At 56.9% G+C, this 27979-nt stretch overlaps 1 protein-coding gene and 1 long non-coding RNA gene across 2 annotated transcripts in view; both read left to right on the top strand.

The window, feature by feature from the left end:
- Positions 1-119: 119 nt before the first annotated feature.
- LOC309598636 lies at positions 120-4583 on the top strand. The gene is made up of 3 exons (XR_014230099.1): positions 120-619; positions 1278-1343; positions 2537-4583. It is a non-coding gene; the product is annotated as an uncharacterized lncRNA (long non-coding RNA).
- Positions 4584-4884: 301 nt separating this feature from the next.
- Positions 4885-27979, top strand: part of SLC9A1 (solute carrier family 9 member A1) — a 31453-nt gene continuing 8358 nt past the window's right edge. Inside the window, exons 1-2 of the mRNA XM_082329783.1 lie at positions 4885-5281; positions 27170-27630. Of these exons, the coding sequence (XP_082185909.1) occupies positions 4954-5281; positions 27170-27630 (789 nt within the window). The 5' untranslated portion in view covers positions 4885-4953. The remainder of the gene's footprint in view (positions 5282-27169; positions 27631-27979) is intronic.

Raw genomic sequence — 27979 nt, 5'->3', positions numbered from 1 at the left:
GTGATTGACAGCCGCCCGAACCAACGGGAAGGGCGGAGCGCGCCGTGCGGGCGCGGAGGGGGGGTGGGAGCGCGGCGCCGCGAAGGGGCTGCTGGGAGTTGTAGTTCGCGGAGGGGGGGATGGCCGCCTGCGGCGGGCCTCCGCCCGCCGCGCTGGAGCCTCGGGGCCCGGCCACGTCCCTCTGCCCCTCCCGCCAGGCCCTTCCGCGGCTCCCCTTCCTCCTTCCCCCTTCACCAAGCCCGGGGGCTGCTTAAAGCCAGGCCTCGTTGGGCCTGGATCCCCTCAGCTTGCAGGCCGCAGCGGGGCCTGGGCCCCCGCTGCCTCACGCACGGGCCCCGGAGGGTGCCCGGGCCGCGCCGCAGCGGCCCTCGGACAGGGCCGGGATGGGGGCTTGGGCTCCGCGGCGCCTTTCCGCCACCCCGCGGCCCTCCCCTCGCCGCGGCCGGAGCCCTCCCGCACGGCTCGGCCCAGCGCAGGGGCAGCCCAGGGCGCGGGCTGCCCGCAGGCAGCGGGTTGTGGCCGGGTCCCAGCGGAAAAGCGAGTCCCTGCCCGCCGGCCTTCGGCCTTCCCACCAGCGATCTGGAGAAGCGAAGTGCACGGCTCCCGCAGTCAGCACAAAGTTAGGTTTTGTGGGGAAAAAAATGTAACTCTGTGGGAAGAGCCAGGGGGTGGCAGTGTTTGCAAAATCCTTCCCCTCCCTCGTCCTCCCCGCTGCCCCGCACGCCCGGCCGCGGCGCTGGGGGCGAAGGCAAGGCTGGCACCTCTGCTAGTCCTGATTATCTTAACGCACCGTCCCGGCAAGGGGGGTGGAGGGGGTAAAAATACATCAGAAGTTATGAATTCATCTCTCTATAATTTATTTTCACAATTAAACATTCCGAAGTGTATTAATAAAGTGTAATGAATAGCTTAAATTTTCATTTAGAACTTAATTCCATGTCTCCTAGATAATCCCAGCTGCACAACAGAAGAAAATTGCTACTTGCCTGTTCTGTGTGAACAGAAGGAGCAAAAAGCCCCTTAAATCAGGCATCACATGGGAGCGTGAGGACTCTCCCGTACACCTTCAGACTCACAAATGACAGACCAGCCATTAGCTGTAATGATTTGTCTTCATCTCATAACCCATTAACTTATTTGGCTGTTGTCAAAGTTCTTGATGGAAGATAATTGTTAATTGTTGCCTCTGTATCTGTCCAGACTCTTTTAATTAAACAAATAATAATTGGGATCCATCACTATCATCCTTACAACACGGTTTTATCTTCTTTTCTCAGATGCCGTCCTCATGGGGATCTAAAGCTCTACACAGAAATCAGGCAGGCTGCAGATGCCCTTGACATGTAAGTTTTGCTGGCTGACGGAGAGAAAATTGGGGCACAGGAGCTTGATTTTTTTCTGAGCTGGTGACAGACAGGCCTAACAGCGGATGAAGCCAGGGAGGAGCGGGGGTACTCGCTGGCTCTGGCTGTCAGAGCTGAGGTTTCCCGCTGCAGTCTCAAAGGGAACTGGAGGCAGGCTGGGGAATGTAAACAAGGCGTTCTCCTCCCGGCACCCGACCTCCTGCAGGATAAACACCACCTTGGAGACTACCCTCATGAAACAGGGCTGCGGGGGATAAAAATAAAAAAAAATAAAAATGAAATAAAATTGAAATAAAATTTAGAGTCACACATCCTTTAGTTTTCACTTCCCTGTGCTGTTTATTGGGGCAGACCAAAGGAAAAGAAAATAATTTAACTGAGAGGGAAAGCCTGACCTGCACCCGCTTTGCTCAGGCCGTTGTGAGTTGCAAGTGGGGATGGGGGAACAGGGGCACGGTGTGAACAGAGAGAGAGGTAGCGGTGCCGAATTCATCTTTATCAAATAAATGCACAGAGGATGAGAAAGAAAGAGCTGGGTCTAACATAGAAATGGACTATAAACATATAGAAACATTCTTGTAGCCAGCGTGGGCTGCAGCCAGTATGTACAGCAAGGTCTGCACTCCTGGTTTCTCTGAGCAAATCTGCTGCCGATTCCTTGCACGACTCAGAAAACGCTTCCCTTTTGGTGTCTACTTGGGCTTACCTCCCTGTGCAATGTAAATGATGTTTACCTTTTGATGATTAACATCTGCTGGAAAATATTCAGACCCTCTGATCAAAGCTGCTACAGAATAGCAAAGCTTCGCGGAGGATTCTCTCGATATGAGGGCTGAATTCTGCCTGATGCACGTGGGCACACAACTGCATTAGCGTGTGCTGGGCTGTGAAGCTCCGTGCGCTTGCATGGCCTGGAGGAGCAGGGGGAGCGCCGGGGTCTGGGTCAGAGAAGGTGCCCGGCTGCACGGCTGCTTGAAGGCAGGAGGTATGAAGTATTTCCAGGGGCCAAGGAAGACAATTATGAACTTAGGTATATGCACAGCGTCTGATTTTGCTCTCCAAGATACAACAGGATAAGCTCTGGTGTATTATAACTTACGTAATTTGCTTGATGGGACATTTTTAAAGCTCCATCTGCCCGTTCATGCGGTTGCATTGCTCCCCCTTTGCAGGCTAAGCAGCTTGATCCTAATTATGCTCCCTCCTGGTGCGAGGGTGGTGCAAGTTCCAAGAACCACGGCGAGCATCTCGGCTGGGCCACGAGAAGCTGGAGGCGACTGCACTACGCTCCTAACACAGGAGACACAAATAACTGAAAAAAGCCCCAAGGCAGCTCAAGCCCCAAGGCCCCGATGGGGATATTTGCCACTGTCAGAGCACTGCAGTGCTGATGGATTAACTCAGGAACACAAATTTAATTGGATGCCTCCAGATCTTCGTCTCCTGACCCGGAGGAAGCTGGAATATCTTTCCACTTTGCCAAGAATTTGCACCGACCGAGTTCAATAGGTTGAAAGGCCCTTGACCAGCCAGTATCAGCCAAGCAGGCTGGGAATGTACGCTACCAAAGCCGCAAGAAGTTAATTTGATGTTGCGTCCCCCCCTGGCAAATGTACAACAGCCAGGTACGAGACAGTTCAGACCTACCCACCACGGTCGCCGATTGATCCAGGCACGAGGAGGTGGAGAAATCTGACCCAGTTATTTCACAGGAACATTGTACTGGTTTTAGCTTCTCGGAACAGTTTCTGAAAGAAAACCAGCCCCAGTGTTTTCTCCTGAACGAGCCTCTAGCTGTCTGCGTGCTGCCAGCTCACAGTCCTGCTTCAACCGAAACGCGTAGTAACTGCCGTCGTCTAGGATCAGGCTTCTCACCCAGATATGGCTACGCCCTTTCAAAAGGAGAAACGCTCAGGATTCCTTGCTTAATTGCTAAAACAGATTAATTTGACTATCCAGAACACAACCAAGCGGAAGAGAGGAACTGACACACCTAGCTGGTTCCTGCTCAGGCTGGTGATTCACTTTAATTGATGGGTCACGTTTGTTAATGATTTCCACCAGGTCGCTGCAGCAAGGCTGCAGTGCTCCCCTCCCGCCTGCCGGGAGGGTGCAGGGCCGCATTCCCTGCAGCCTTCCCCGAGCGTGTCCGACCGCCAGCGCTTTGGGAGCTGATGCCACCTTAAAACAAGAATGTAACCGATGCCAACCAGCAAGCGTAGCCTTCAAAGCTGGAGTTTTAGCGGCTCTGCAACATGTCAAGGGCCCATGCCTCCCCCACGCCAAGTGCCCCCAAGGAACAGGGACTGCATCTTTACCAAAAGGCTCATTTGCCCCTTTAGTTTAGCTAATAAATCAGTTCAAAACTCCCGCCGGTTTTGATAGCTCCAGTCACACGCACGTGACGCTCAGGAAGTCGGTAGCAGAGCTAAGCAATCAGGGTGGCTGAGCCCAGGCGCACGGTGCCAAGCGACCCCCCCGTGCTACTCCAGTGGTTTTATTAGAGCCTTATCAGATTTCCTGGTGACTCAGACTACGCTGGTGACCAGGGCGAAGGGCACGGCGGCACCAACAAGCACACATGGGGTTACAGCACCATGTTGGTCCAGAATAGCCGCCAGCGCCCACCGGGCCCCTTCCCCGTTCCCCTGGAAGTCATTGCTCTGCAAATCCCACTGCCCCGGAGCCGTGCCTCCATGCTGAGGCTAAGCAGGCCGTGGCTGTCCCTCTCCACGCAGCCAACACGGAGGAGGCAGGCGGCTGCTCCGCTCTCCCCAACGGCCCAGGGCGCTCTGCCGGCCCCGGCTGCCCCCGGCCTGCTGCCTGGGCCGTGCACCCGCAGCCTCCCCGCCACCCCACGCTGCTGGGCACGGCGCCATGCTGCGCGCCCCACCGCACCCCTCCGGCGGCGGGCACCCGCCCGCCCCATCCGCAGGTCCCCTCTCCCTCCCTGGCCGTTGCACCCCGCGCCCTCGCATCGGGGCCCCTTTGACTCCTTGCGCCCCCCTCGCCCTGCGCACCCCTCCTGGCAGCCCCCCGCGTCTCTGCGCCTCCCGCCTCGCCTTAGCACCCTCTGCCTCCACGCACCCCCCCTTCGCCTTGCGCCCCCTCGTCTCCTCGCACCCCTTGGCTTGCCCCCTCCTCCGTTGCTCGCCCCTGAGGCTTGCCCCCTCCTCCGTTGCTTGCCTCTCCTCTGCGCATCCCCTTTTCAGTCGGGTCCCACCTTGCCTTGACACCCCCCTTTGCCTGCACCCCCTCGCCGCCAGGCACCCCCTTTGCACCAGCCCCCCCGCCTTGTTCCTCCCTCCCCTCCTTGCGTCGCCCCCCCCCGCCCCGCAGCGGCACCCGGCTCCGCAGGGGACCCCATCTCCGCACCCCCGCCCCGCAGCCCCCCCGCCCCGCCGCCCTCCTCCTCCTCCTCCCGCCGCCGCCGCCGGCGCCGCCCCCGCCGCTGCCTCCTCCCCGGCCGCTCGGTGGGATGTGCCCCGGCGCCGCGGCCGCCCCAGCTGCGCTCCGGCTGTCGGCGGGGCGGCTCCAGCCCCACGCCGCCGGCGGGCCCCGCCGCCCGCCCGAGCCCCCCGCCGCCGCCATGGCCCTGCGCGCCCTGCCCTGGGCCCTGCTGCTGCTGGGGTCGCTGCTGCCCGGCCAGGGCTTGCAGGCCAACCCCATGCTGACCTCCGAGCCCCCGCAGGGGCAGCCGGCCCAGCCGCCCCGGGCGGAGATCGGGGGGTTCACCCCCGCGCCGCCCGCCTCCGCCCAGGAGATCCAGCCGCTGAACAAGCAGCCGGCCAACGGCTCGGGCGAGGGGCACGCCAAGCCCCGCAAAGCCTTCCCGGTCCTGGCCATCGACTACGACCACATCCGCATCCCCTTCGAGATCTCCCTCTGGATCCTGCTGGCCTGCCTCATGAAGCTGGGTAGGTGGGCGGTGGGGTCCCGGGGGAAGGGCGCCGGGGAGGGACCCCCAGCATCCCGGAGAGGGACCCCCGGCTTCCTGGGGCAGGCACCTGAGCATCCCCGGGTGGGACCGCCCAGCTGAATGGGGCAGGCAGCCCCGAGCATCCCCAGGAGGGATCCCCTGAGCATCCCCAGGAGGGACCCCCCGAGCATCCCCGAGCAGGGCCCCCTGGACCATCCCTGGGTGGGACCCCCCAGAGCATCCCCGGGAGGGACCCCCCGGGCAAACCAGGGCGAACTCCCCTGCACGTCCTGTGCAAACCCCCCAGGCAGCCTGGGGCAGGGGTGGGCACCGCTCTCCCCACGACCTTGGGTCTCTGCCGTAGGCCTGGCAGGCAGGGCAGCGGCACCCCAGCCCTTTGCTCGGCAGCGGCACCCCAGCCCTTTGCTCGGCAGCGGCTTGCTCGTCTCACTGTCCGGGAGTGGGGCCGAAGATGCTCCCCGACCCCTGACCGTCCCCTGTTTGGACCAGGTTTGCTTTTCTCCCTTTGGCACTCAGGCAGCAGTGGGGAGGAAGCGTCCCGTTTGTTTCTTTGCTTCCTTTCTCAACCACAGATGCCTTTTGTAACCTTGGAGAAGTCACTTAAAAATATCCTAGTGCTTCAGCCTCCCCTTCCTCCCCCTCCGCAGCGAACCGGGGTGGGCAGCTGCCTCTGCTGCAAAGCGTCCGGAGGATTCCTGCATTAGAGATAACGAGCATCAGGGGCCATAGGGGTGGGAAAAGTCACCCACTACGATGACCCGCTCTGGGAAAGCATCAGTCTGCCAGGGCGGGGGTTGTTGACAAAGTGTTTTCCAAACTTCTGCAGCTGGATCAATACCAACCGAATTACCCCAAAGCGTGTGATGTGATGTAACTGCTCTGCGCCCGCGGCATCAGCGTGCCGGACCCGGCCTCCAGCAGTGCCGAGGTCAAGCTGGCCCTGGTCCCGTCGGTGGCGATAAAGCCAAGAGGGCAGGTGAAACGTTTGCCTGTTCCTGCCTTAGAGCGGGTGACGGGAGGGAGGGGAGCTCTGTGTTTCCTTCATTTTGCTCTTCAATTACCACCAGTGATTTAATAACGCTAACGGCAGCACTCCTTGTGGAGCACCCCAGCTTGCCGATGGAAATCTTGCTTTGGGAGCTTTTTTGCACTGATGCCTGCTGGAAACTGTGCCCTGTCCTGGCCCAGAGGGGTCCGAGAGACCCCCAGGAGCTCACATACTCCCTGCCCAGCTTTTCCTAAAAATACCTCATCCCTTTCCCAGCCTGTGTGAGCGTGTGTAGGCAGGAAAAGCTCCATTTTCACAATCCCTCCTGGGTGTTTTATTTACATGTAGGCGCAGGAGCGCAAACACTTCAGAACCGGCGGCTTCCTGCCTGTCTGGGAGGCAAGGGGTAGGGGCAGAGTGGAACCCGGCGGGATCCGTGGGGTTTATCCCTTCCAGGCTTTGCCCAAAATGATTTAAGACACATTTAGCTAGGAGGTGCCTCGCCATAGGCAACGCAGCCGCGAAATCTCGTTTCCCAGGGCTCACCCGGCGCATGTTAAGCGACCTCTGCTAGCTGTTCGGGGCTATTGCACTGCGTTTTCAGTCCTCCTGTCTTGGAGAGCAGAGTGATGAAATCAGAAGTATCTGTGCGGAAGCTGGTGGAGAAAGGAGGGGCTAACGGCGCTGGCCTGCGGCCCTGCTCGGGGCGTGCTTTGAGAAACCGCCGCTGGAAAGCACCAGAATGGGCAGCGGAAAGCGGCTCCCTGGGGACGGACGTGGCGGGGGGCATGGGGGCATCGCCGGCCGCCCCCGCCCACGGGCACCCTCCGTCATCGCCGCTGCGCCGGGCCGCTGCGTGAAGCTGTTTCTGCTGCCTTTGCCTGAAGTTAGGGCTCATTGCTGCTGCAGGAAAAGTTATTTCTGGCGGTGAGCTGAGCCCCGTTGGTTCTTACGTGTTAAAAGTATTATGCAAGACTGCGTGTTTAAGGGGTATATTTTAGGAGAAGCTGCCTTGCAAGTTTGGCAAGGGTCCTTTCGAGACGGCAGGTGATCCGCAGAGCTGCGGGGATGCTGATTATGCCAAAATCCATACCTTAGGTTACCTACACCTCTAACAGGGGCTTCGGCAGCAGAGCAGTCCTGGGGCCTCCTCTCCCGGGTTTTGAAGGGGAGAGCGTTGCTTGTTCACGTTGTCTTGGCACGTAGTTCCCAAGTTGCTGGTACAGCTGAATATTCAGGCTCCCTTCACTCGTGACCTGCAAAAATGTCTCGCTGGTCAGTGTCTAAATACCGGCCCCATCGATCCCACGCGGGATCAGAGGATGTTGTTCAGGAGCAGCAAAACATGCTTTTTTTCACCCAGGGATAGCTCTTACACAACCGGGCGCCGCTGCACGCCTGTGCAGTACAAGCTGCGATGGCAGGATGGGGCACACACGTCTCCAGGCTCCCTAAACCGGGCAGGGTTTGGAGCATCCAGTTTCCATGTAGAGGGGAAGGCAGGTGATGAGCAGAACAGGAGTTTGCGGTCTCCCTCTCTCCCCCCTGTCCTGTTAGTGTGCATTTATTGGTGCATCAGGGTAACCCTGCAAAAACCCCTGAGGTGCAGGGTACAAACATCTTTTCTCCAAGAGGGGGAATTGGTGCAGCATGGGCTGTGCGTGGCAGCTTGGCACCTCCTGACTTCCCTTCCCCAGCTTCTCCTCCAGCCCTGGGTGCCCCTTTGCCGGGTTAGGGCTGGGGATGGAGCCACGGGTTGCTGCAAAACTGAAAGTCTTCAACCCTCTGAATGATTTCTGGGTGTCATCAGCTGGCATAGTGCAGGGTGGCCACGTAGAGGAGCTCAGAAGTGCCCACAGGGCTCTGCTCTGGGCCAGGAGATGCAACCCGACCCCCGTCCCGTTGCTCAGCGTCCCCTCATCGCTCCTGACGCCTCAGACAGCTATTCAGCCTTAAATGCGTCCCAGGGCTGTCCCTTCCAGCTGATTTACCCTCTCTGCAGCAGCTCTAACTGTGAGTTTGTTTGGGGAATCAAAGGTGCGAGCTGAGCCCTCCCTCTCTTGATGGGTTTTTGTAAAATGCCTCAGAGGAGGTTGGTCCTGGGGGATTCCCCACCTGACGGGTCGCTTTCTGGGACAGAGGGACTTGTCACCCCAGTGTGTCCTGCAGGCGTGGGCTGTTTCTGCTTTGCTAATCCCAGTAGAGAAGGGGAAGGCTAGTGCTGGCTGCTTTACTTAATACTCACGTGGTATTTTAAGACTGTGTAGGAGAAGAGGGGGTGAGGGATAGCTACAACCATGCCTTTCCAAAGCCCCACCAGCTACGTGCAGACCACATCTGGTGATGGCTTGACTTTGCCAGTAAAAGTGGAGAAGCCTTCGCTGCTGAGGGTTGCAACCAGACTTTGCCTCAGCCTGTTGCATTGCTGCAGAAGGGCAGACCTTCGTAAAACATCCAGATCAGAAGCCCTCTGTGGCCGTCTCCAAGGTTTTGCAAGGATATTGTACAGGTTTCCTTCGCGCCCTGCCCAGCGAGGGGTAGGGAAGAGCCGGGGGTCTCTCAGCACAAGAGCCTGTTTTCCTGACTCTGAGGACTGACCTCTCAGCTCCTGTGGCTCCAGGAGATGTTCAGGGGAATTCAGGTTTGACTGTAAATATTTTTCCGTTTCAGGGGAAAGGGAAGGAGTGAGTCAGGAGTGTAAATAACAGATTGTGGTTAGCAGTCCCTTTGCTGGCTGTGTGGACATGGGCTGGGGCCTGGTGGTCAGAGCTTTATTGCAAGCCACCGGCTCTTACCCACCTTGGAGAGAAGTTGGGGTTACCTCTGTCTCCAAAGCACATCTTAGGCCCTACCTTCTAAAGCAGAAAAGCACAGCAGTCGTATTTCCATCCTGCGTTAGGAGCCGCCTTCAATTGAGGCATGCCCTGTTGTCTGTCTGCAGGGCTGTCTGTCTGCACCAAACGGCTCTTCAGCATCTGAGAGCTTCCCAGCCTCCTTGGAGCATCCTGGCCATTCCACCTCGCAGCTCAAGGGCGTAGTGGGGACTTGATTTCCTACCTGTCCCCACCAGAGACCACTGCGGAGGGTCCCTGCAAGGCACCGCTTCATGGCTGAGCTCTCGTACCCTGCTTTTGCTCGCTGGTGCGCGCTAGATGCTAGCTCGCTGCCTGATGCGGTGCTTGGGTTGGGGCTGGAGCCTGTAGCAATCACCGAGTCATTGCTCTGTCTCTTCTTATTCCTTCGCAGCACTCAGGTTTTTAGTGTGTCTGGGTCGGGTACTTGCAGAAAAATCACCACTGTGTGATTGCCGGGCTGGTGCAAGGCGAGCTGGGGAGAGAGTCTGCACTGAGCGAGCAGAAAAAGAGCCCAGAGCTGTGGGCTGTGGTGCGCTACGTGGTGACACGCTGCAGCTTTGGGGCTCGGTTGGTGACACATCTCAGCCCGGTTTACCGGGCACGGGGCATCCCGGCGGCAGGCTCCAGTGTTCAGTGCCACTCCTGCAGCAGCAGTTGCCTTTGGCCAGTACTGACCGTCCCCATCGCTGCTGGTGTCTGGGCAGGAACAAGATTAAGGAAGTTCCTGGTGCCTGCGAGCTGGCGATAGGAGCTGGGAAAAGAAGAGCAAAACATGACAGACGCAAGCGGGGCTGTGGAGCCTCACGGAGGCTCTGGGCACGGCGGGGTGGCTCCTGTGCACGAAGGAGCAGGGACGATTTCAAAGTTGCCAGAGAAACATTTTTAGAGACTGGCGGCTGCTGGCTGGCAGCAAGATTTGGGTGCTAAAACACTTGGGTGCTTTTCAAATGCTTTTAGCAACCCACATCCCTCCCCTGAAACCAGGACTTTTGGAGGGGGCACCCCAGGGGTCTTAGAGAGATCTGTGAGTCAGGGACTCGAGGATTTGTTTGGGCGAGGGGCGATAAGCGGGGTAAGAAACCTGTTGCAGTGGTGGCACAGGGTGCAGGAATTGGATCTTGAGACCAGACGTGGCAGAAACACCCCGGAGGAAAGCCACTGGCGCGGGGACACCGGTGCCACCTGCAACGCTTGGAAAGGGGACAGCAAAGAAGCTTTCGAAGACGTGCGTCACCCCAGCCTTCGTCATCGTGTAGGAAATATGTGTCTGACGTACGGGATGAGTTATCTCTGTTCCCCTTCTGCCCCTGCAAGGCTGGCTTCTCCTGGGCGCCAGGCAGGGCTGTGCCAGGCAGGCTTTGCTGGGGATGGCCATCGGCAAAGCTTGGCTGGTGGGAAGGGCTGCCGGAGGTTTCGTGGGCTGTTTCAGCTGGATCTGTGGGACTGGTTGATGCGGATTCCCTGGTTGAGCCAGAGGGAAATGTTTCTTTTAAAACCTGCCCGCTGACAAGTGGCAGCCCTGGCTCATTTCATGCATGGGCTGCAGATCACCAAGGCGGCGTGTGGTCTGAGATCCCCCCGAATGTTCCCCGTTTGTATCGGTGAGCTGGTGGCTGTTCTGCAGGGGAACTGAGGCTTGATGAATAACTGTCAGGAAAAGATTTTAAAATACTGGTGCAGCTGGTGCCACAAAAGTGTAAATTGTCATGATAATGAATTTAAACAGCCTCTGCTAATGCAGACTTGTTGCATTCCTACTTCCTTGTTGGGGAATGATCCAAACAAATGCTGTGGTTTCCCTTTCTCTCTGCTTTGCCATCTCAGAAAGAACAGCCACAGCATTTTTTTTCCTCCCTGATCTGCCCGTTGCTGGTGTCTGAGCAAAAAATCATCCAAACTGTTCCCTCCATGGATCTGAGAAAACCATTAGATTAATTAGGGCTGGAAGAGTGAAAGGTTCCCGCTGTGAAATACAGGATGGTGATGGAGTGGGAAAAGCTGAACCTGTCTGTAATCACAGCCCATGCCTCCCTGGTGAGCCCCGTGTCCATTAAAGCAGAATTACGCTCGGTTTGCAGCCATGGCTTTGTCCCCCATAGGGACCTTGTCGCCCGCAGCGGTGCCCACTTCACCGCTCTGCTTTCTGGACCTTGAGGCCACTCAGGAGCCAAAGCTGTTGTTTCATCCCGTTTATTAACGAAGGCTTGGGCACCTCGTGCTGGGGGTCAGGACGGGCTGGCTTCCCGCACCGTCTGCAGATGGAATTTGGGAAGCGGGTGTTGACTCGCCGAGTCCTGCAACGCCCAGAGCCCAGGTGGGTGCTGGCCCGGCTTGCAGGGAGATGTCGGGAAGTTGTCCCTCCCGTGAGACCTCCGGCAGAGCGGGGGGGTGGTTTGCAGGGTAGGAGCAGAACGTGCTGATATTTGGCCTGTTTGGTTCATGTCCTCCGTTCCAAATAGCCCAGGCACCCAACCGTGGCTTATCCACAATACCCAAAGGTGCTGGAGTTCCCTTGGGAATTAGTGGGGTGGAGAACGAGCCTGTTGCCTGACATTAGCGTGGCTAAATAGAGTCCTTTGGGGTTTGAGAATTACACATGGGGGAAGGGGAAACTGAGTGGTGGTGGAGGGAAGGGGAGAGGGTCGATCTTTAGCTTACGAGCGTATAAACCTGGGGCACCGAGGGACTGGAGCCAGGAGAGGGACAGACATCTCAGTGGCTCTTGTATAAACCAGAAGCTCGTTAGGCCTGCAAAAGAGTATTTAATTAACATAATCCTTTCCCTTTTCCCTCCTGCAAGTCCTGGGTTTTGGCTGTAGACTGCAGAGATGATGGGGGCTGTAGAGACTGTCCCAGGGTCGTGCAGGAGTCGGTCCTTACTGGAGCCATCGTTGGAGCTGTGGGGACTGAGAGAGGAAACTTTAAAAGTAAGCAGTAATGAGGATGAATTACTGCAGCTGCCTTGTAAACATTTTATTTCTTTTTTTTTTTTTTCTCTTTTGGGTCCCCAAGGCTTAATTTGTTCAAATAAAAACTGAAATCCATCCGGAATACTCTGTGAAAACACAGCCTTGCTGAGCGGCAATGGAGCTGGGTTACACCTCTCCTCTATGCTGGCTTTGCTGGGCTGCCTGGGTCGTCAGTGGTTCCTTCTCGCCCGTCGGGGCTCAAAGCTGCTGGTGTATGTTTGATAACAGCCTGGGTGTTTTGAAATCTGGGCCGGCCGGCTTCAAAGGGAACAGCAGAGGAGCAGAGAAGTTGTGAGGATGGTTTGACTTGGACCAAGTATCGATGCTTGGTCCTTTCACTTCATGGTGCCGACTGATGTAGCACCTTAGGTGAGCTGTACAATCGCCATCTATTCTACGTGGCATTTGAGATCTTGCGTATCTCTCTAATTTTCCAGCATCTTCCAGTTGTGTGTTAATTGAGGATGGCTGTCTTGTCATGTTTTGTTCTTCTGCTCTTTCCTCGTGCAGAACACGTGCGTTTCTGCTTGGGAAGGAAGAAATGAAATGAGAAGTTCTACAGACGGGCATGCACACACACGTTGCTGCGTGTTTGTCAGAAAAGGCAAGATCAAAGATTGATCATTGCTTGGAGTGGAGTAGTGAGAACAAATTTAGTGGTGTGTCACCTTCGGTGGTGTGTCACCTTCGGTGGTACGTCACCCCGAGGCTTGGGGTTCCTTCCCGAGAGAGCTTGGCCCACCTGTGTGATGGATTTAATAGGGACAGGAGAGACCAAAGGCTTGTTTGAAGTTGGGGTGATGTTTTGAGATCCCTGAGCAGAAGGTTGGAGAATGTGAAGTACTTTTTGTAATCGGAAGAGAACAAACGCGTTTCCTTGGGTTGCCCAGGAGTGACTCATAAGCATCATAGCATCAATGATCTTTGTCTCCAGAAAGTCGCAATACAATCAGCCTCGAGGGACAGCTCTTGAATTCCGCTTAATAGAGGGTGCTGGTAGGAAATAATTCCCCTCTCTCTATCAAGCCTGCAAGATGCATATTTGCAGAAGCAGATTCCCTTTTGCAGATTTGCAGCAGGGTTTTTTTCAGTGCTTGGAATTATTCTGTGTTTCAGAGTCACGACATGCTAAATCTTAATGACGTATTTGGAGAGAAGGCAGCTTCCCACCCCAGTGCTGGTGATTTTAACAGCACAAATGCCACAGGCACAGACTTAAGCACAGACAGGCCTTTAAAGAGAAGAGCTGGTGTATCCAGCGCTGCTAGTGCCTCAGTTTCCCTTGGGAGTGCTTTTCCCACGGCAGTCTCGGTCCCTGGGGGGGGGTGTTTTGCAACGTACGGGCTCCTCTCATGTCTGTGAAGGGCTGCATAGAGGAGAGAGCATCTGCTCCCAGGAGCACTTCTGTTAGCTTGCCTGGGTGTGAAATAGCATTGCCTGCATCCCGGCTGGGGGGATGCTGGGAGGCTGAAACGGCGTCTGACGGGGACGGCTCTCCAGCCCCCGGGCCTCGCCAGCGTGGGCTCAGCTGGCGGGGTCTCCGTGTGCTGGCAGCTCCTGCCGAAAGCTGGGGAAGAGGTGAAGGTGACTGGGTGCTCGCATTGGCTCTCGACTCAATGCTGGCGTGTGCTGCGAGTGGTGTTGCTTTGTCTGGGTTTGCAAAGCCCGGTAGTAATCAGTGATAATTGCAATTACCTCCTCCCTCCCGTCAGAGTGGAGACCAACAGGTTATTTCCTGAAAAGCTTTTGTTTGTCTTTCCTGCCGGTGTTCCCGATCGGAAATCTGCCCTTCCTGGGAAGGGCGATTGGCATTGCTCTGCCGGGAGAGTTTGTCCATGATCACCTCGGGCTGGCTCAGCTTTTAACTCTTCCCAAGGCTTCAGGGGCCGGCAGGAACTGTGTATTAAATGCTGTGCCATGTGGTTGAGGGCAAGATGCTGGGAGAGCGACACCCTTATTTTGGGTGACCAGATTGTAGCCTTACTTTGGGTGACCAGGTACCATCTCTTCACATTGCCTTGAGTACCTTCTGCTCCAGAGCAATTCAATATCTGCATTAAACAGCGAGAAGTTTCACTTCGCACCATGCAGAAAGTAACTGGGAGGGTTTTATTGTAGAAATCCCGCAGCTTCGGGCAGACGTGCTGCGCGGGCCCCTCCAAGCCCAGCTGCTCGTTGCATCCAGTGCGTCTTGCGACAGCTGAAGCGCTCTGGGAAGAGCGTGGCTGGTGGGTGGTTATGTTTAGCTCCTGGCCCCTTTCCCTGGAGCATAAGCAGTTTTTCTAGACCTTCTTTTATTAGGCCTCCTCAAAATGCTCAAGTCCAGCTGCTGTGGCTGTTCTGATGCTTTTGAAGGATGTAAACCCAGATGAGGATGCTGTTGCCCTGTAGAAAACTCAGTTTTCCAGGGTAAGCGATCTGTGCCAGGGAGAGCCCAGCCTTGCTGGCTTGGCTGCGTGATGCAGCCGTCCAGAGCTGGGGGAGAAGAGTCAGAATGAGTCTTGGAGCAGCAAGAGCAGAAATTTGCATGGCGGTTTGTCCCCATGCACCTCCGTACCTGCATGCCCAGCTCCTGCTGGATGAATGCCACAAGCTAGTAAAGATTCATACAGTCCCGCCTTAGAAAAACTGTGCGTGGAGCGCGCCTGAAGGCTTTAAACAGGTTTGCTAATCTCAGCCTGTGGTTTGGGAGCGGCCTTGTAATGTGCCCGTTAGAGGAATGTAGTCAGCGGGGACTGGGGTTACTGGAGTACCAGCGAGTCACCAGAGGTTTTTAATAGCCAGCTTGGCACGTAGCACCCAACCCTCGACCGGTTTCTCAAAGCTCTGGAGGAGAAGGTTGGGTTTTGCGGCAGCTTGTCATGGGGCAGCTCTGGAGCTGGAGAGAGGTGGAGGAGAGCTGCTCTGCTCACAGTTGTGCACAGCTGGATCTGGAATAGGTTTCTTCAAGGTGCCATGGAACCAAGCCTTGAAGCTTCCCAAGCCATTGCTGCTTGCTCCAGCAGCATCTCCAGTTGGCTCTGTGTTTTCCTCCCCGTATGAAATGCTGTAGCTGTTGGGTGACAGTCCAGGGCGCTGTGGGTTTCTCAGTCTTTAATAGTAATTAGGTCTTTCTTAATATCTGCTTTTCTTGCAGAGTGTCCTTGGCTTTTCTTCTGATTTGAAGGAGAAGTATTATCTAAACATAGGACTGGAAATTGGGAGCTGCTGGATTCTCATGCCAGCTCTCACGCCGTTCACTTGGGGACTTGGGCAAGTCCATTTAATGTCTTTTGTCTCTCATTTCCTTTTTACAGCTGGGAGGAAATTAATACCAGCTATATAAAAGACTCCCAATTGATCTGTTAATTTCTTGTGAGTGCTTCGGAGATAAAATGAAGGTATGTGCCTTTGCTGCATTGGTTCTCCCTGCTCTCAAAAAAAAAAAAAAAAAAAATTCAAGTGTTTCTACTAAACGCCTCTGTCCGTGGATTGCCCTCCCGGCGCGTTACGGCAGTGCCTGGGCACCTTCTCCTCCCGGGAGGGCGATGCTGTGCTCCCTGCCCTCCCTGGTGCGTTCCCCAGTGCTCTCTCAACCCAGCCGAGGTGCCGCTGGGCGAGCGGCAGGCTGTGCCCCGTCCCAGCCTGGTCAGAGGGGGATGTTGGTCCCAAAAGGCAGCTGCTGTGATGGCCACCTCCCGCAATGGGAGCCTGCAAGGATGCTCCCTGCAAGCTGCCAGGAGCCTGCCTGCCTGCCTGTGGGCTGCCTGCTGTGCCGCTGCTTCCTGCTACACGTGGGGCCATGCAGGCATCCTGGTGTGGAGTGGGTGGGAGGAAAAAAATGGGTTTTTTAGGGTTTGCCTGTGAGTCGCTAGCTGAATCAGGGGCAGCTGAGTCAGGGAGGCAGCGATCGCCCCTGCCCTGCCTGCGAGGGCAGCTGCACCCCGGCACTCCTCTGCCTGTTTCAGAGAGGTTGTCCTGGATGTGGGCCTCCCCCAGACGTGGCTCTTGCAGCGGGTGCCCCAGGTCAGGGCCAGCTCTGCGGGGAGGCGCTGGCTGGGCTGGAACCCTGGGCGGGCTGGTTCCTAAACCTAAACCTAAGGCAACTGAAAGCACAGGTTGGAGCGGTGCCAATGGGGAGCAGGATGAATCCCTTTCCCACTGACGGATGCCAGGACCACAATTAGAGTTTGCTGCAAGCTGCTCCACACGGCACAGCAGAGCCAACTGTTTAGTTTGGGTTGATCTTAATTAATTAAGGTATCTTTTAGAGTTGGAGGGGGGAAGATTAGAGAGTGCTCGGGCTGTTGCTGGCTCGCCTGGCTGACCAGACCTTCTGGGTCAGGGCAGCAAGGTTTAATTGGGAGGAATTGCTGCCGGCTGTTTGGCGCTTGTCTGCAAAGTCGCAGGCTCGGTGGCACGAACGTTTGCTGTCTGGTTTGCAGAGCTGCAGGGAACACCGGGTGTTGGACCATGCAAAGGTCTTGGCGGGCTTCCCTGAGCTGTCCCATGCCGGGTGCTTGGGAAGAGAGAGGGACACAACCTCTTCCAATGGGGGAATAGCTGAGTGGGCAAGCTGCAAACCAAGGAGCAGCCCCTTGACGCAGCTTTGTGCTGGAGGGGAGAGCTGGTGCTGAGCCTGGATTGGGCCCCAAGGAAGAGATCTCTCCTTGTTATCATTGAAGTTCTCTTGGTCTGCGTAAGCAGCTTGTTTATAAGTGTATACAACAGCTTTCTGCGAGGGGGTCCGCCCATCCTGGCAGGCTGATATCCAGGGTGCCTGCAGATGATTCACAGCTCTCCTGCGCGCCTGGGATCGTTGCATCCTCCTCCCGCTTTGCAGCACTGCGGTGCTGCCATCGAGGTCCCGCGACACTCGCATCTCACTTGGCTGCAGCGCAGCATTCTCCTCCCCTGCGACCTTCCAGCAAGGCTCTGGGCAGAGAAAATGAGATTTCCTTTGCCAAGGGGAGCATTTTGCTTCTGGGGGGCTGTCAGGGCAGGTGGGGAGCTGGGCTCATCTGCATGCGGCTCGTGACTCCAGCTGCTGCAGGATGCAGTGACACCTTTGGTTGTGTTCCCCAGGCTGCTCAGCTTTTGGGGACCTTTCTGCGTCTCCGAATCCAGCCCTACACCAAGGGCACAACCTCGTGGTTTCCTGGTGGTGCCGTCATTGTCCATGGGTATTTCTCTGCTGACGTTGCCCACAGCTGGGAGGGGGCTGCATTGACAGGGCATGATGTTTGGCACCCCTGCGTCCCTTTGGAGCCAGGTGATGCCTGCCACGGCTGGTACGGCCCATGGTGGAGCTAGCAGCCCCAGCGGGGGCTAAGCAGGCCCTCCCAGGGGAAGGCAAGGCCCTGGCACGGCGGTGAGGATTAGAGGCACATTCCTACGTGACGTTGCTGCAGGCACTGAGTTACCAGGAGATGCTTTGCCCTTGCCCTGCCGTGGCTATTGCACCCTGCACGGGGGCTCGTGGGCAGTGTAGCTCAGCTCCTCGCCCTCTGCGCTCCCAGCCGCATCATGGCCGCAGTGGGGTGGGGAGGAGCGGTACCTGCCTGCTCACCCTCCCCTCCGTGCCCTGCCGTAGTAGCTGGTTCAACAGCATGCCAGACCCATTCCTGCTATCACCAGTCCCTATGGCCGTTGCTTATCCTAGCACCTGAAATGCATGAAATACCTCTAAATAACTGCTCTCTGAAAGGCTCCAGGCATGAAATAGCACAGCCTTGCACCCCAGACCAGCTCTCTGCTGTCTTCTCCATGGCCCCTTGACCTTGCAGAGTGCCAGACCAGCATGGCTCCTGCTCATGCCCTGCCATCCGTCCCCCATGAGCACGGGGCATGGGGAGCTCTCAGCATCCTCCTGAGGAGGAAGGCTCTGCCTGCAGCTTATTCGCTGTTTATCCTATTCTGGGGCGTGGGCTTTGCTCCCCGAAGGTCCCCAGGGGACAGCGAGAGCTGGGAAAGGCAAGCGCGTGTCTGCTCTCCCCAGCTGCCTCAGGGTGCAGGGTGTCTAGACTTGTCTCCCCTCCCATCGGAGGAATTGTTCAGGGCCCGCCAGTGGGAACTGGCTGCAAACTGCTGCTGCAGGAGGGTGGTGCAACGGGGAAACTGTCAGACATGGCAGCCCTGCTGCAAACCCCCCGCCAGCCCCTCCTGGCCATAGGGATGCAGAGAAGCCGTCTGCCCTTTGCCTGGGATGAAGGGCTCTTACCTGATGCTGTGATGCGGGACTGCCTGCTTTTGCTAACGTGGCTGTACGTTAAGGGCTTGACCGAGCCGGTTTGCACGAGTCGTTGCAAGGTCTGCAAGGGCCAGGCCAGTGCAAGTTATTGGCTGCTGTGGCTGAGTGGCTAAGCTGCAGCAAGGCTGTTGCACGCTGGTACCTGACAGTGTCTGCTTTTTGTTCTGGTTTTGACTCATTCGTGGGCTGGCCCGATGCTATCAATGCTGTTCTTATCTTCTGCAAAGCAGGTAGGGTCCAGGCAGGTCACCTTCTCGTGCACGTTTGCCTCGCCATGGGCGTTAGGGCTGAATACACGAGATTGAGTGAGCTGCAGGCTGTACCAGGTGGCTCTCGGTCTCCTATCGCAGGAAACTCTTTCCATTTGCCCCTGGTTTGTTTGCAGTATGGGGGGAAGAGAGGGAAAACAAGGGGCAATTCAGCGGCTGCAAGGTGGGACCCAGCTGTTTGCACAAGGTCTGTAGGCAAGGGGGACGGTAACGTTCGAGAGAAAATAAAACCGTACCTTCAGCAACTAGCAACGGGTCTTAATGGCTATTGACTGCTGCAACGCAACTTGTAGGGACGTTGTGTGCGATCCGGCTCAGAACTGAGGTCTGGGAGTTGGCCACGGTCACAGCTGGGCTGTGCTGGGCACCTTGCGTTAGGGTGGACAGACCCTGCGGGGACCCAGCCCAGGCGGGGCCAGCAGCGATGGCCTCGGTGGGTCTGAGCTGGCAGAGCTCTGCGGTGCAGCGCGGGGCTTCGTCTCCCTCCCTGCCTGCGTCCCGTGCCCTGCTTAAAGCAGACAAAATGGTTGTACTCGATCCTCACTTCTTGCAGACTGAAAATATCTGGAGGCTGCACCACAGTGCTGGATGCTCATGGATTTTAGCCTGAGTCCTGAGCATCAGGCTGGTCACAGCCCCCTGCCCGCGGGTGGCTGGGGTGCAGGAGAGTGATCCCCGAAATCAGGGCTGGATGTCTGGCTTTTCCCTTCTCTCCCTGTGCTTGCTTTGCACACCAAGCCCGTGGTGAGGTTTGGGTGGGTGCCGACTGTGTGGCCCCTGTCTGGTATCTGCATTAACTCAGTGAGTCACAAAAAGCGGTATAAATTAATTACCTTCCTGGTTCTTGGCTTTTCTTCCTAATTAGCGACAAGAAAATAATGCGGTTTGAGTGAAACATTTGGTTTGATCTGGAGGAAATTGTTTTGCTTAGGAGCTCTTTCTGTACCTGTATCTTTAACAAAAAAAAAAGTCAACTTCTAAACACGAAATGCCATTTTGGGGTGGAAAATCCAAACTTCTCCATTCTGGACGTTGAGGCTTCTCTTAAGGGTTGCCCCAAGCAAGCCAAATTGCTGAAACCAGCCCAAAGAGAGCTGCAGGAGAGCCCTCGGGAGAGCCAGACCTGCGTTAAAACCCTGCTCCATGGTGAAGCAGAAGAGGGTTTGGCAAAGCCGAGGGGCTGTCTGTTTGCCACCGGTCTGCGGCGGGGCCCCGCACGTGCCGCCCCCGTGGAGCGGCTGCTGGAGCGAGCTGCGTCGGTGCTCGGGAGGGCTGAAGGTTCAGGGCAGGTGGTGACGTTGGAGCTCGTGAGACGCAATGGGTGTAATTTAAGTATCATGGCTTTACCTCCTCCCCTTGCAGGGTGACACGAGCTGTGGCTTTGCTCTATTTTTAGGTGTAAATCACCAGCTATTTAATTCCTTTCTAGCAAGTTAAACGTTCATCCCCTTCCCTCGAGACTTCCCCATTACATCTGGTGGCCGTGCCGGTGCCAGGCGCGTGCAGCTCTCCCTCTGCGCCCTTCCCCTGGCTCCTCGCTCCCCGTCTTTGCAGGCAGGTTGATGGGTCCGGCTCCATTTTACAAGGGAGGCTGCGCAGCAGGGCTGACGCGTGCTCCCAGCAGCTGCGAGACGTCCCGCGAGGGTTGTGCTGGAGGCCACCAGCGATCAGCAAAGCCTGGCCGATCTTTGGGCAACTGCAGCAGCGGCCCATGGTTGGGTGGGGAAAGAGAGAAATCCAGCTCCTTTTTTGGGAGGAAAGGGGATAAATGGAGAGAAGCTGCGACCAAAATCTGGGAGCCTGAAATGGGTTTTCCCCCAGGAGCTGGTTGCAAAACGCGGCCTCGGTGGGGTCGGGAGCAGAGCGCAGCCGGATTCCCACCAGCCCCGTGCTGTGGGACAGAAGTCTCGCGCGGCAGCATCCCCTCGGCACGTCCGGCACGAGCCCCAGTGGACCCGGGGGCGAGGAGGGCCTGCGGAGAGGGAGGAAGCGTAGTGCCTCACCAGCGTGAGGGACCTGATTTAGGAACCCCTTGGCTGGTAAAGCCGTAGCTAATGAGATATTGGCATGGCAGGAGAGCTGGCAGCAGGGATTTCTGTTCCTGCAGGGCTTTAACCCTGCCTGGGGCTTAACCCCGCATCCTCGACCCTTTACCACCCCAAAATACAGAGCACGAAAGCCAGGTCACGGTGGTCTCAGTGCTTTGCAGACCCTGGAGCCCAGCCCCAGCCCTCCTCCCTGCCCCGCTGTTTCTTCAAAGCAGAGAAAAAAGAAGGGGACGGTGCTGGGTAGTGGCTTTGCAGATGACTAGTCCCCATGGCTGGTGACACATCAGTGACTTTGTGGCTCATCCAGCAAAGCGTCCACGTGTCAGGGCTCTCCATGGTCCCCGTGTCCCATGGAACGTGGGAAGGTGTCCGCACCTTCCTGCATCCCTTGCCACCAGGCTGACGGGTTTGCTGATGACGCAGAGCTGCTGTGTCTCTGTATGGCCCACCCGGCCCCTGCCAGCCTGGTGTCCTAAAGGGTTAAAGTGGCCTTTGGAGGGGCCCTGGTGCTGCTGAGACACGTGTGTCTCCTCCAGCCGGTGCTCTCTGCAGTGTCCTTCAGAAGGGCAGCCCTTCTGAGCATGCCTGCTCCCCCTCGCCGCCTCCTTTCCGACCCGTGCCTTCTCCTGGGGCTTTTCCAGCACCGCAGCATGCTCAGCATCCAAGCCGTGCCGCCGCTCTGCCCCACCCTGCAGCTCAAACAAGCACCCATGGGTCCCTGGGGCTGCAGCGAGCATCATCTGGGGGGCTTCACCATCCCCTCGCCCAGACTAACCCCACATCTACCTCCTCTCAGAAAAAAATCATCCAGGGGGTGGAAGAGCTGTCTAATCCCCAGTTAATAATTGTGTAATTTCTCTCTCGGGGCTGCTGCCTGCCTGCTGGAGCCTACAGCCGCTCTAATAAACTTCTGAAGCCTGGGAGGATAGGGTGTTTTTGTAACCGTTCTCATTTCTGGTGCCTCCTCTTAGCTAGCACGCATCTTCCTGGAAGCAGCCTGGCTTTCCCGCAATGCTCCCATGCGTGGGCGCTTGGGAAGCTGGGGTGAAGCCACAGGAGCATCCCGCTTAACCGTGAATGTGCCGAGCCCTCCCAGCCACGCCGCGTGCTCCCTTCCCTCCTTCCTCCCTGTTTGCCGGGCTCCGACTCAAATACCGACCAAGCTGAGCGTGTGAAGTGGTTTTCTTCCCTCCTCCTTCATGTTTCTTTTTCTCCTGTGAAAGGAGGGGACGTTAACCCCAGCCAAATTCAATTCAACCTGCAGCTGTAGGAGGAGGTGATGGCTGATGGCAATCCCGTCTGCAGGGACAGCTCGTGGGGACAAGTGTGCGGTGGCTCTGGGAGCCAGGGGGACCCCATAGTGCTGGTCCACAGGGCTGGCACACTGTCTCATGGTGCAGGCTGCCTCTGGCATCGGCATTATAGATATATTTCTTATATATATATATATATAAATATTTTTAAAATTTTATTTTATTTTTCATTTACCACCTCTGAACACCAGTATTTCTTAGGACCATGGGGATTGCTCTTACAGCTCCAAGCCCAGCGATGTCCCCGCGGTGGGAGATGTAGATGTCTCCAGACCTGGCCTGGAGCAGGGAAGTGTGTGAAGGCTTCACCTCCTTTCTTTCGCCATAAGTGTTCTTGTGAAGTGTTTGATTAAAATGTTATTAAAATGTTCTTTCCACACAGCTTTGAGAGAGGCCTTTAAAATTAGGGGAGCGCTGCCAGAGCTCTGACTAAGCCTGACCTTGGGTCCCATGCCATATGGAGCGACATGGTTGGGACGGGGAAATGCTGTCAGGCGGGGAGGGAGGGGACCTTGCAGATGCTGTAGGACACAGCGCCTGTGGTCCTCGGGGCTTTCTGCTGTGGGATGAGGCTGGGCTGAGCAAAGGGGAATGCTCCCTGCTCCCTTTTGCAGGAGGTTCCCAGCACCGGAGCCACCTCAAGAACTGCTGTTGGTTTGGGAGCTGCAAATCGTCCTCTTCTGGCCTTGAGAGAGGGTTTCCAAATTGCTGTGAGCAGCTCGGAGCATGGAGATCACCTCTGTTTTAGCCGCAGTGCAAGAAGCATCGCCTCAAGCAAATGCTTGTGTGGGACCTGGCCCATTTTCACAGCAGCGTTCCCCCGGGGCGGGGATGCTGGGTCTGGGTTGGGTGCCCAGCACCCTTCCCTCCATGTCTCTTCCCTCCGTATCCCTTCAGGCTCTTCCTGCCCAGGCTGAGGATGGAAGCAGATCAGATATGGTGGGTTTTGAGTCATTAGGCAGCAAAGGAGCAGATACTGCTGGATGGAGCTTATATAATGCCAGGCACAGCATCCGGCCCGCACGCCGGGGCTGCGGTAACCCAGATACAGCCGAGGAAGGAAAAAACCACACGTAGGTCAGAGTCTCTCCCAAGCTGTTCGGTCGGGAGTAAATATTTACATGGCACTGCATCCGCCAGCAGCCAGGGCCCTGGGAAAAGCAGCCCAGCTCCCCCTTGGTAGGATGGGGATGAGCCTTTAGCAACTGAAATGGAAGCCCTCGCATTTGCTGGGGTGAGGCTGGAGACCGAAGCGGCTCGTCGTGCTGGGGCTGTGCTCAGGTGTCTTCGTTCAGCTTCCACAGCCTCCAAAAGACAAGCCTGCTTTATGCACCTAGGGGAAAAATCATCTGCCTTGCTGAACAATCCAACAGGCACCAATGGTTCTTGCCACTGCTGAAGCTGGTGGAGGAAAATTCCTGATGTTGCCCTCGGTTGCCTGCACTTGGGTAGAAATGGCCCCATGCAATCTGCTGACACCAAAAGGAAGACAACTGGTGTTCAGAAGCTGCAGAGCAAACTTTTGCAGCATGAGCATCGCCTTTCAACAGCTTTCCTTGCCCAAAATCTCTTTAATTTGAAGGATGGTGATTTCCTCGTGTCCTTCAAGTCCTTAGACTGTGGTTAAAACTGGAAAGCCAGTCCCCAGCTCCTTTCTGCCCTGACCTGAGGAAGAGCTGGCCACCAGCAGAGAGCGATCCCCGCGGTCGCCTTGCTGGGCACGTGCAAGCCGGGGTGCGTGATGTGGGCAAGGAACTGTTAACTTCTGGATTTCCTTTTCCTTGTGTGCTGAGGTTCTCGGGGTTGATGTTCACTCAACTGTTCTTGCTTTTAATAGTTTTGGTGGTGTTTGATGCTGTTGATAGGGGAGCTGCTCCCATGGAGTTTGTTTTCCAAAGGAAGAAACTTGGGTGACTGTGTGCACCCTGTGCTGGTGATTTGGGGATTGTGGGTCGCTCTCAGGGAAATGGGGTCTCAGGGGACTCGTGGGGTTCAGGAAAACCAGCTGAAACCCAGTGGGTGCTTCTCCACAGGAAAAGCTGCTCCATGCGTTCGCCTGCCCGCTCCTGCGCATCCCTGCTTGTTCTCCAGATGCGGATGTGCCGGAGACCGGCTGCCTCATCCTCTCCTCTCCCGCATCACTTGTTTATTCAGGGTGTGCTGGCAGCAGCGTGCCGGGAGTCTCGTACGCCTGGTGCAGGTGCTGCCTCTCCATTTTGCCCCTTGCTCCTTAGGGAAGCGCTTCCCGTGCAGCTGGCGCGAGTCCTGCGGAGCCCTCCCAGCCAGGGGGACCTCTTGGATGCCGGCTCCTGCCCTTCTGCTGCGGGAAAAAGCACTTGCTGCTTAACAGAGGACAATGAAGGAGCATTGGGGTTCTTTCTGTGCCCCCCCTGCTTCCCGGCTCGTCCCAGGTTTGCGCTGGCAGCAGAGAATTTGCAGCACCCACTGCTGCAGACGAGTCCCAGTTCGCAGCAGGGCCACCACATCTGGGGATGGGTGGGTGGCACCAGTAGGTACCTGGGCAGGCGAGCGGCCCAGGCAACTGCTGTGCAAATAACCTTTTACCAAAGCAGCCGGGAACAGGAGCCTGGGGGTTTTTAAGGCTTATTATTATTAAGGCTATTATGAAGACTTATTCCCCTTCCCGCTGCCCCTGGATGTGCCCGTGGCCGGGCATCCTCATCGCCCAGCATCCTGCCGCAGCCTCCCTCTTCCTCCAGGAGAGAAATTCAGGTGCAGAGCTGGGATCGGGCCAGTTTGCCCCTGCCTGGCATCACCCCTGCGGTGAGAGCATTTCTTCCTATTAATCACCCCCACCCCAAAGTGGGATGCTGGCCCGGCACTCAGAGCAGGATCCCAGCAGGATCCCAGCAACAGATTGGTACCAATGAGCTTTCGAGTGCTCTAAAAATACTGAGCAGAGAACGCGGGGAGCGAAAAATGGCTGAGATTCAGTGAAATCAAAGGCATAATTAACATGCAGCCCATGTGAGTATATTTTTAGGGCCCTACAAAAAGGCTCTAAAACATTGAATTCACATCAGCACACGAATGTTCCAGTTTAATGGGATCCTGGGGCCTGTGGGGAAGAAGTGAGGGATTCTTAATTGTCAGTGTTTGTGTTTTATTCATGATTGAACGTACTTAGCAAGCGAAAACTGATTTGCTGCAGGCTTCTCGCTGCTTGTGTGGCTTTAAACCTTATTCTGGCCAGGGCTGGCGTATGCTGAGATGGGCAATTGCCCGGTGTGCTGGAAGGGCCATTTGTTCCCGGTGTTCGCACGAGCTGTGCTTGGAAAAGGGATTATCACCTCCCCTCCCATGGGGAGCTCCCTGCCAGGGCTGCTTTGGGGTGCTCAGCGCTTGCGTGGGCTCCAGCGGGGATCGGAGACAGAAGAAGAATCCCTTGGGGGTAAATCGGGAGCTGCATCCAGCCTGGGAGGTGCCTGAATGCAGGTGGCTGGACATTGGGAGAGCACTGGGAGAAAGCTCGGATGTTTCCCATCTCCTCCCAGCTTCCCCTCGTGCCCAAACCCGAGGGCCACGGGTCGGTTTGCTCAGAGATCAGTGCTGCTGCGGCAAAGCCAAGGCAGAAACCAGACTGCTTCCCCCATCTCTCCGGCACCCGAGACCCGCCAGAGCCACCCAGGTGCTGCCGAAACGGCACAGCCGGGCTCGCATGGAGCCTTGGGTGTGATGAAACCTCCAGCCCCTGTGGTGTCGGGCTTGCCCACGCCGGAGGCAGCGCCTGCAGCTCAGGTAGCAATTTGAGGTCTAATCCTGCCCTCAGAGACCTGCGTTTGGCTGTGGCCATGGCCAGTAGCTGACTCACTGCCTGTCCTTAGGGAGGGATTGGGGAAGCAACCGCTTTTCCCACCAGAGCCGGATTCGTGCGGCGCCTTCACCGCTTGGCTGCACAGGTGGAGGAGGGATGAGCCGGCACCGCGGCGCAGATGTGGTCCCTGCAGGCTCGGCAGCGGGGGACGGGGGTGCTCATGCGGTGCAGAGCCGCTCCGGATCGTCAGCGGGATGGTGGCTCGTTAGGGAGGGATTTTTTTTAATCTGTTGTGAAATGATGTGCAGATGGCACAGCCGCCCGGCCGGAAGGAACGGAGGAACACGGGATGCCAAGGCAGGGTTCCTTATTTTAAACCGCTTCCCTTGCCAGGGAACAAATGTGCCGCACTTCAAAATAATAATTATAAAGCCTGGGAGAGGATCCAGGGAACCCAAAATCCTTCTGTGTGTATCAGCGCGTTGGCTGAAGTGCTGCTTCGGTTGGCGTCGTGCTGCCTGCCCCACCCGGCAGGCAACTGCCCGCATTGCCAGGACTGTGTGTGGTGGATGGATGTCATCCCAGCGGGTCATGGCTGGCACAGAGGTCTGCATTTGGGGTCATGCTGTGATTCAAAAAGGGGAAAATGAGTTCCCTCTTACCTCGCACTCCAAGGAATAGCCCTGCACCGCGAGGATATGTCCTGTCCCTCCTCTGTGCCCGGGCGCAGCCCTGCCTGCAGGGAAGGCAGGCGTTGCTGCAACCGGCCTTATAAAACCTCCCAGCTTGTTCCTGAAGCTGCAGGAGGGGGAATAAGGAGCCGCTCCAATTGCATCCTCAAACCCACCGAGCACCAGCTCCCCTCCCTGTCCCCTGCATCAGGGACACCCAGGGACGGGCTCTGCGCTGCTGCCTCCTGCCAGAGCCTGGCGCGCTGGGCGTAACGGCACTCGGTGGGCAGGCTGCCGTCTGACGGGAGGTAAATGCCAGTGCCTACGTGTGCCTGGGCTTAGTAGCTGTGATGGGAAGAGCTGGAGCCAGCAACAGCTTGTGTTGTGAGAACTGCCTGTGCTGCAAACGGCTGTCGCGGAGGCCTGGGGGTCCCCTTGGAGACCCCGGGGTACCCGGAGGGCGGCTGCTGCCTGTTGAACTGGGACTCGCTCTTATTTTCCGAACTGAGATCAAGCAATGCCAGGGTATGTGGGCCTGGTGAAGCTGCACTTTCCACTTTACAGCTTGGGAGTGTGGGGAAGAAGGGGGTTAGGAGGGGAAACTGAGGCACGCAAAGAGCAAATGACCCTGAAGAGTACAGGGAGGGCTGGGAACTGGTCCCCGGCTCCCACAGGGGTGTCCTCCTGCAGAGAGCATCCTCCAGTCGCATAACCAGTGTGTGTCTTGCTTTCTCCTCCTCCTTCCCAGGCTTCCACGTGATCCCTTCGGTGTCCAACATCGTTCCCGAGAGCTGCCTGCTCATCGTGGTGGGCCTTTTGGTTGGGGGGCTCATCAAAGGGGTGGGTGAAAAGCCCCCTATCCTCAAGTCGGACATCTTCTTCCTCTTCCTCCTCCCACCCATCATCTTGGATGCTGGCTATTTCCTCCCTTTGCGCCAATTCACTGAGAACCTGGGCACCATCCTCATCTTCGCCGTGGTGGGGACGGTCTGGAATGCCTTCTTTTTGGGTGGCCTGATGTACGCCGTGTGCCAGCTCGGCGGCCCTGGCCTGAACCACATTGGCCTCCTGGCCAACCTGCTCTTCGGCAGCATCATCTCGGCCGTGGACCCGGTGGCCGTGCTGGCCGTCTTTGAGGAGATCCACATCAACGAGCTGCTCCACATCTTGGTCTTCGGGGAGTCCCTTCTGAACGATGCCGTCACGGTCGTAAGTAGATGAGGGGGATCGGCCAAGGGGGTGGGGTTCCCTTTGGTGGAGCATCTCTGGGTGGTGGCACCAGGATGGGCAGCTCTCCGTCAAGCCCTGAGGGCAGAACCGTAGACTGGGCCATTGCAAGCTGCCGGGTGCCTTCTGCCAGCTGAGCTGCGGCAGCTCCGCTTGCTCTTAACCTTTTGCAGGTGCAAAGCTAAATATAGCAGCTTAAAACACCGCAGAGGTGGGTTAAGGTGAAGCGTTTTACTTGGCGGTTTGGGGAAGCCGAGAGCACATTGCCAGCCAGCTACCACCTCTCGATGAAGAGCAGGACTGTGCCCAGCGCCTTGGTCTCCTGGGAATC

The sequence above is a fragment of the Platalea leucorodia genome (genome assembly GCF_965183815.1).
Source record: "Platalea leucorodia genome assembly, chromosome: 18".
In the NCBI taxonomy this organism is placed as follows: domain Eukaryota; kingdom Metazoa; phylum Chordata; class Aves; order Pelecaniformes; family Threskiornithidae; genus Platalea; species Platalea leucorodia.
This window is presented reverse-complemented; position numbering and strand designations above follow the sequence as displayed.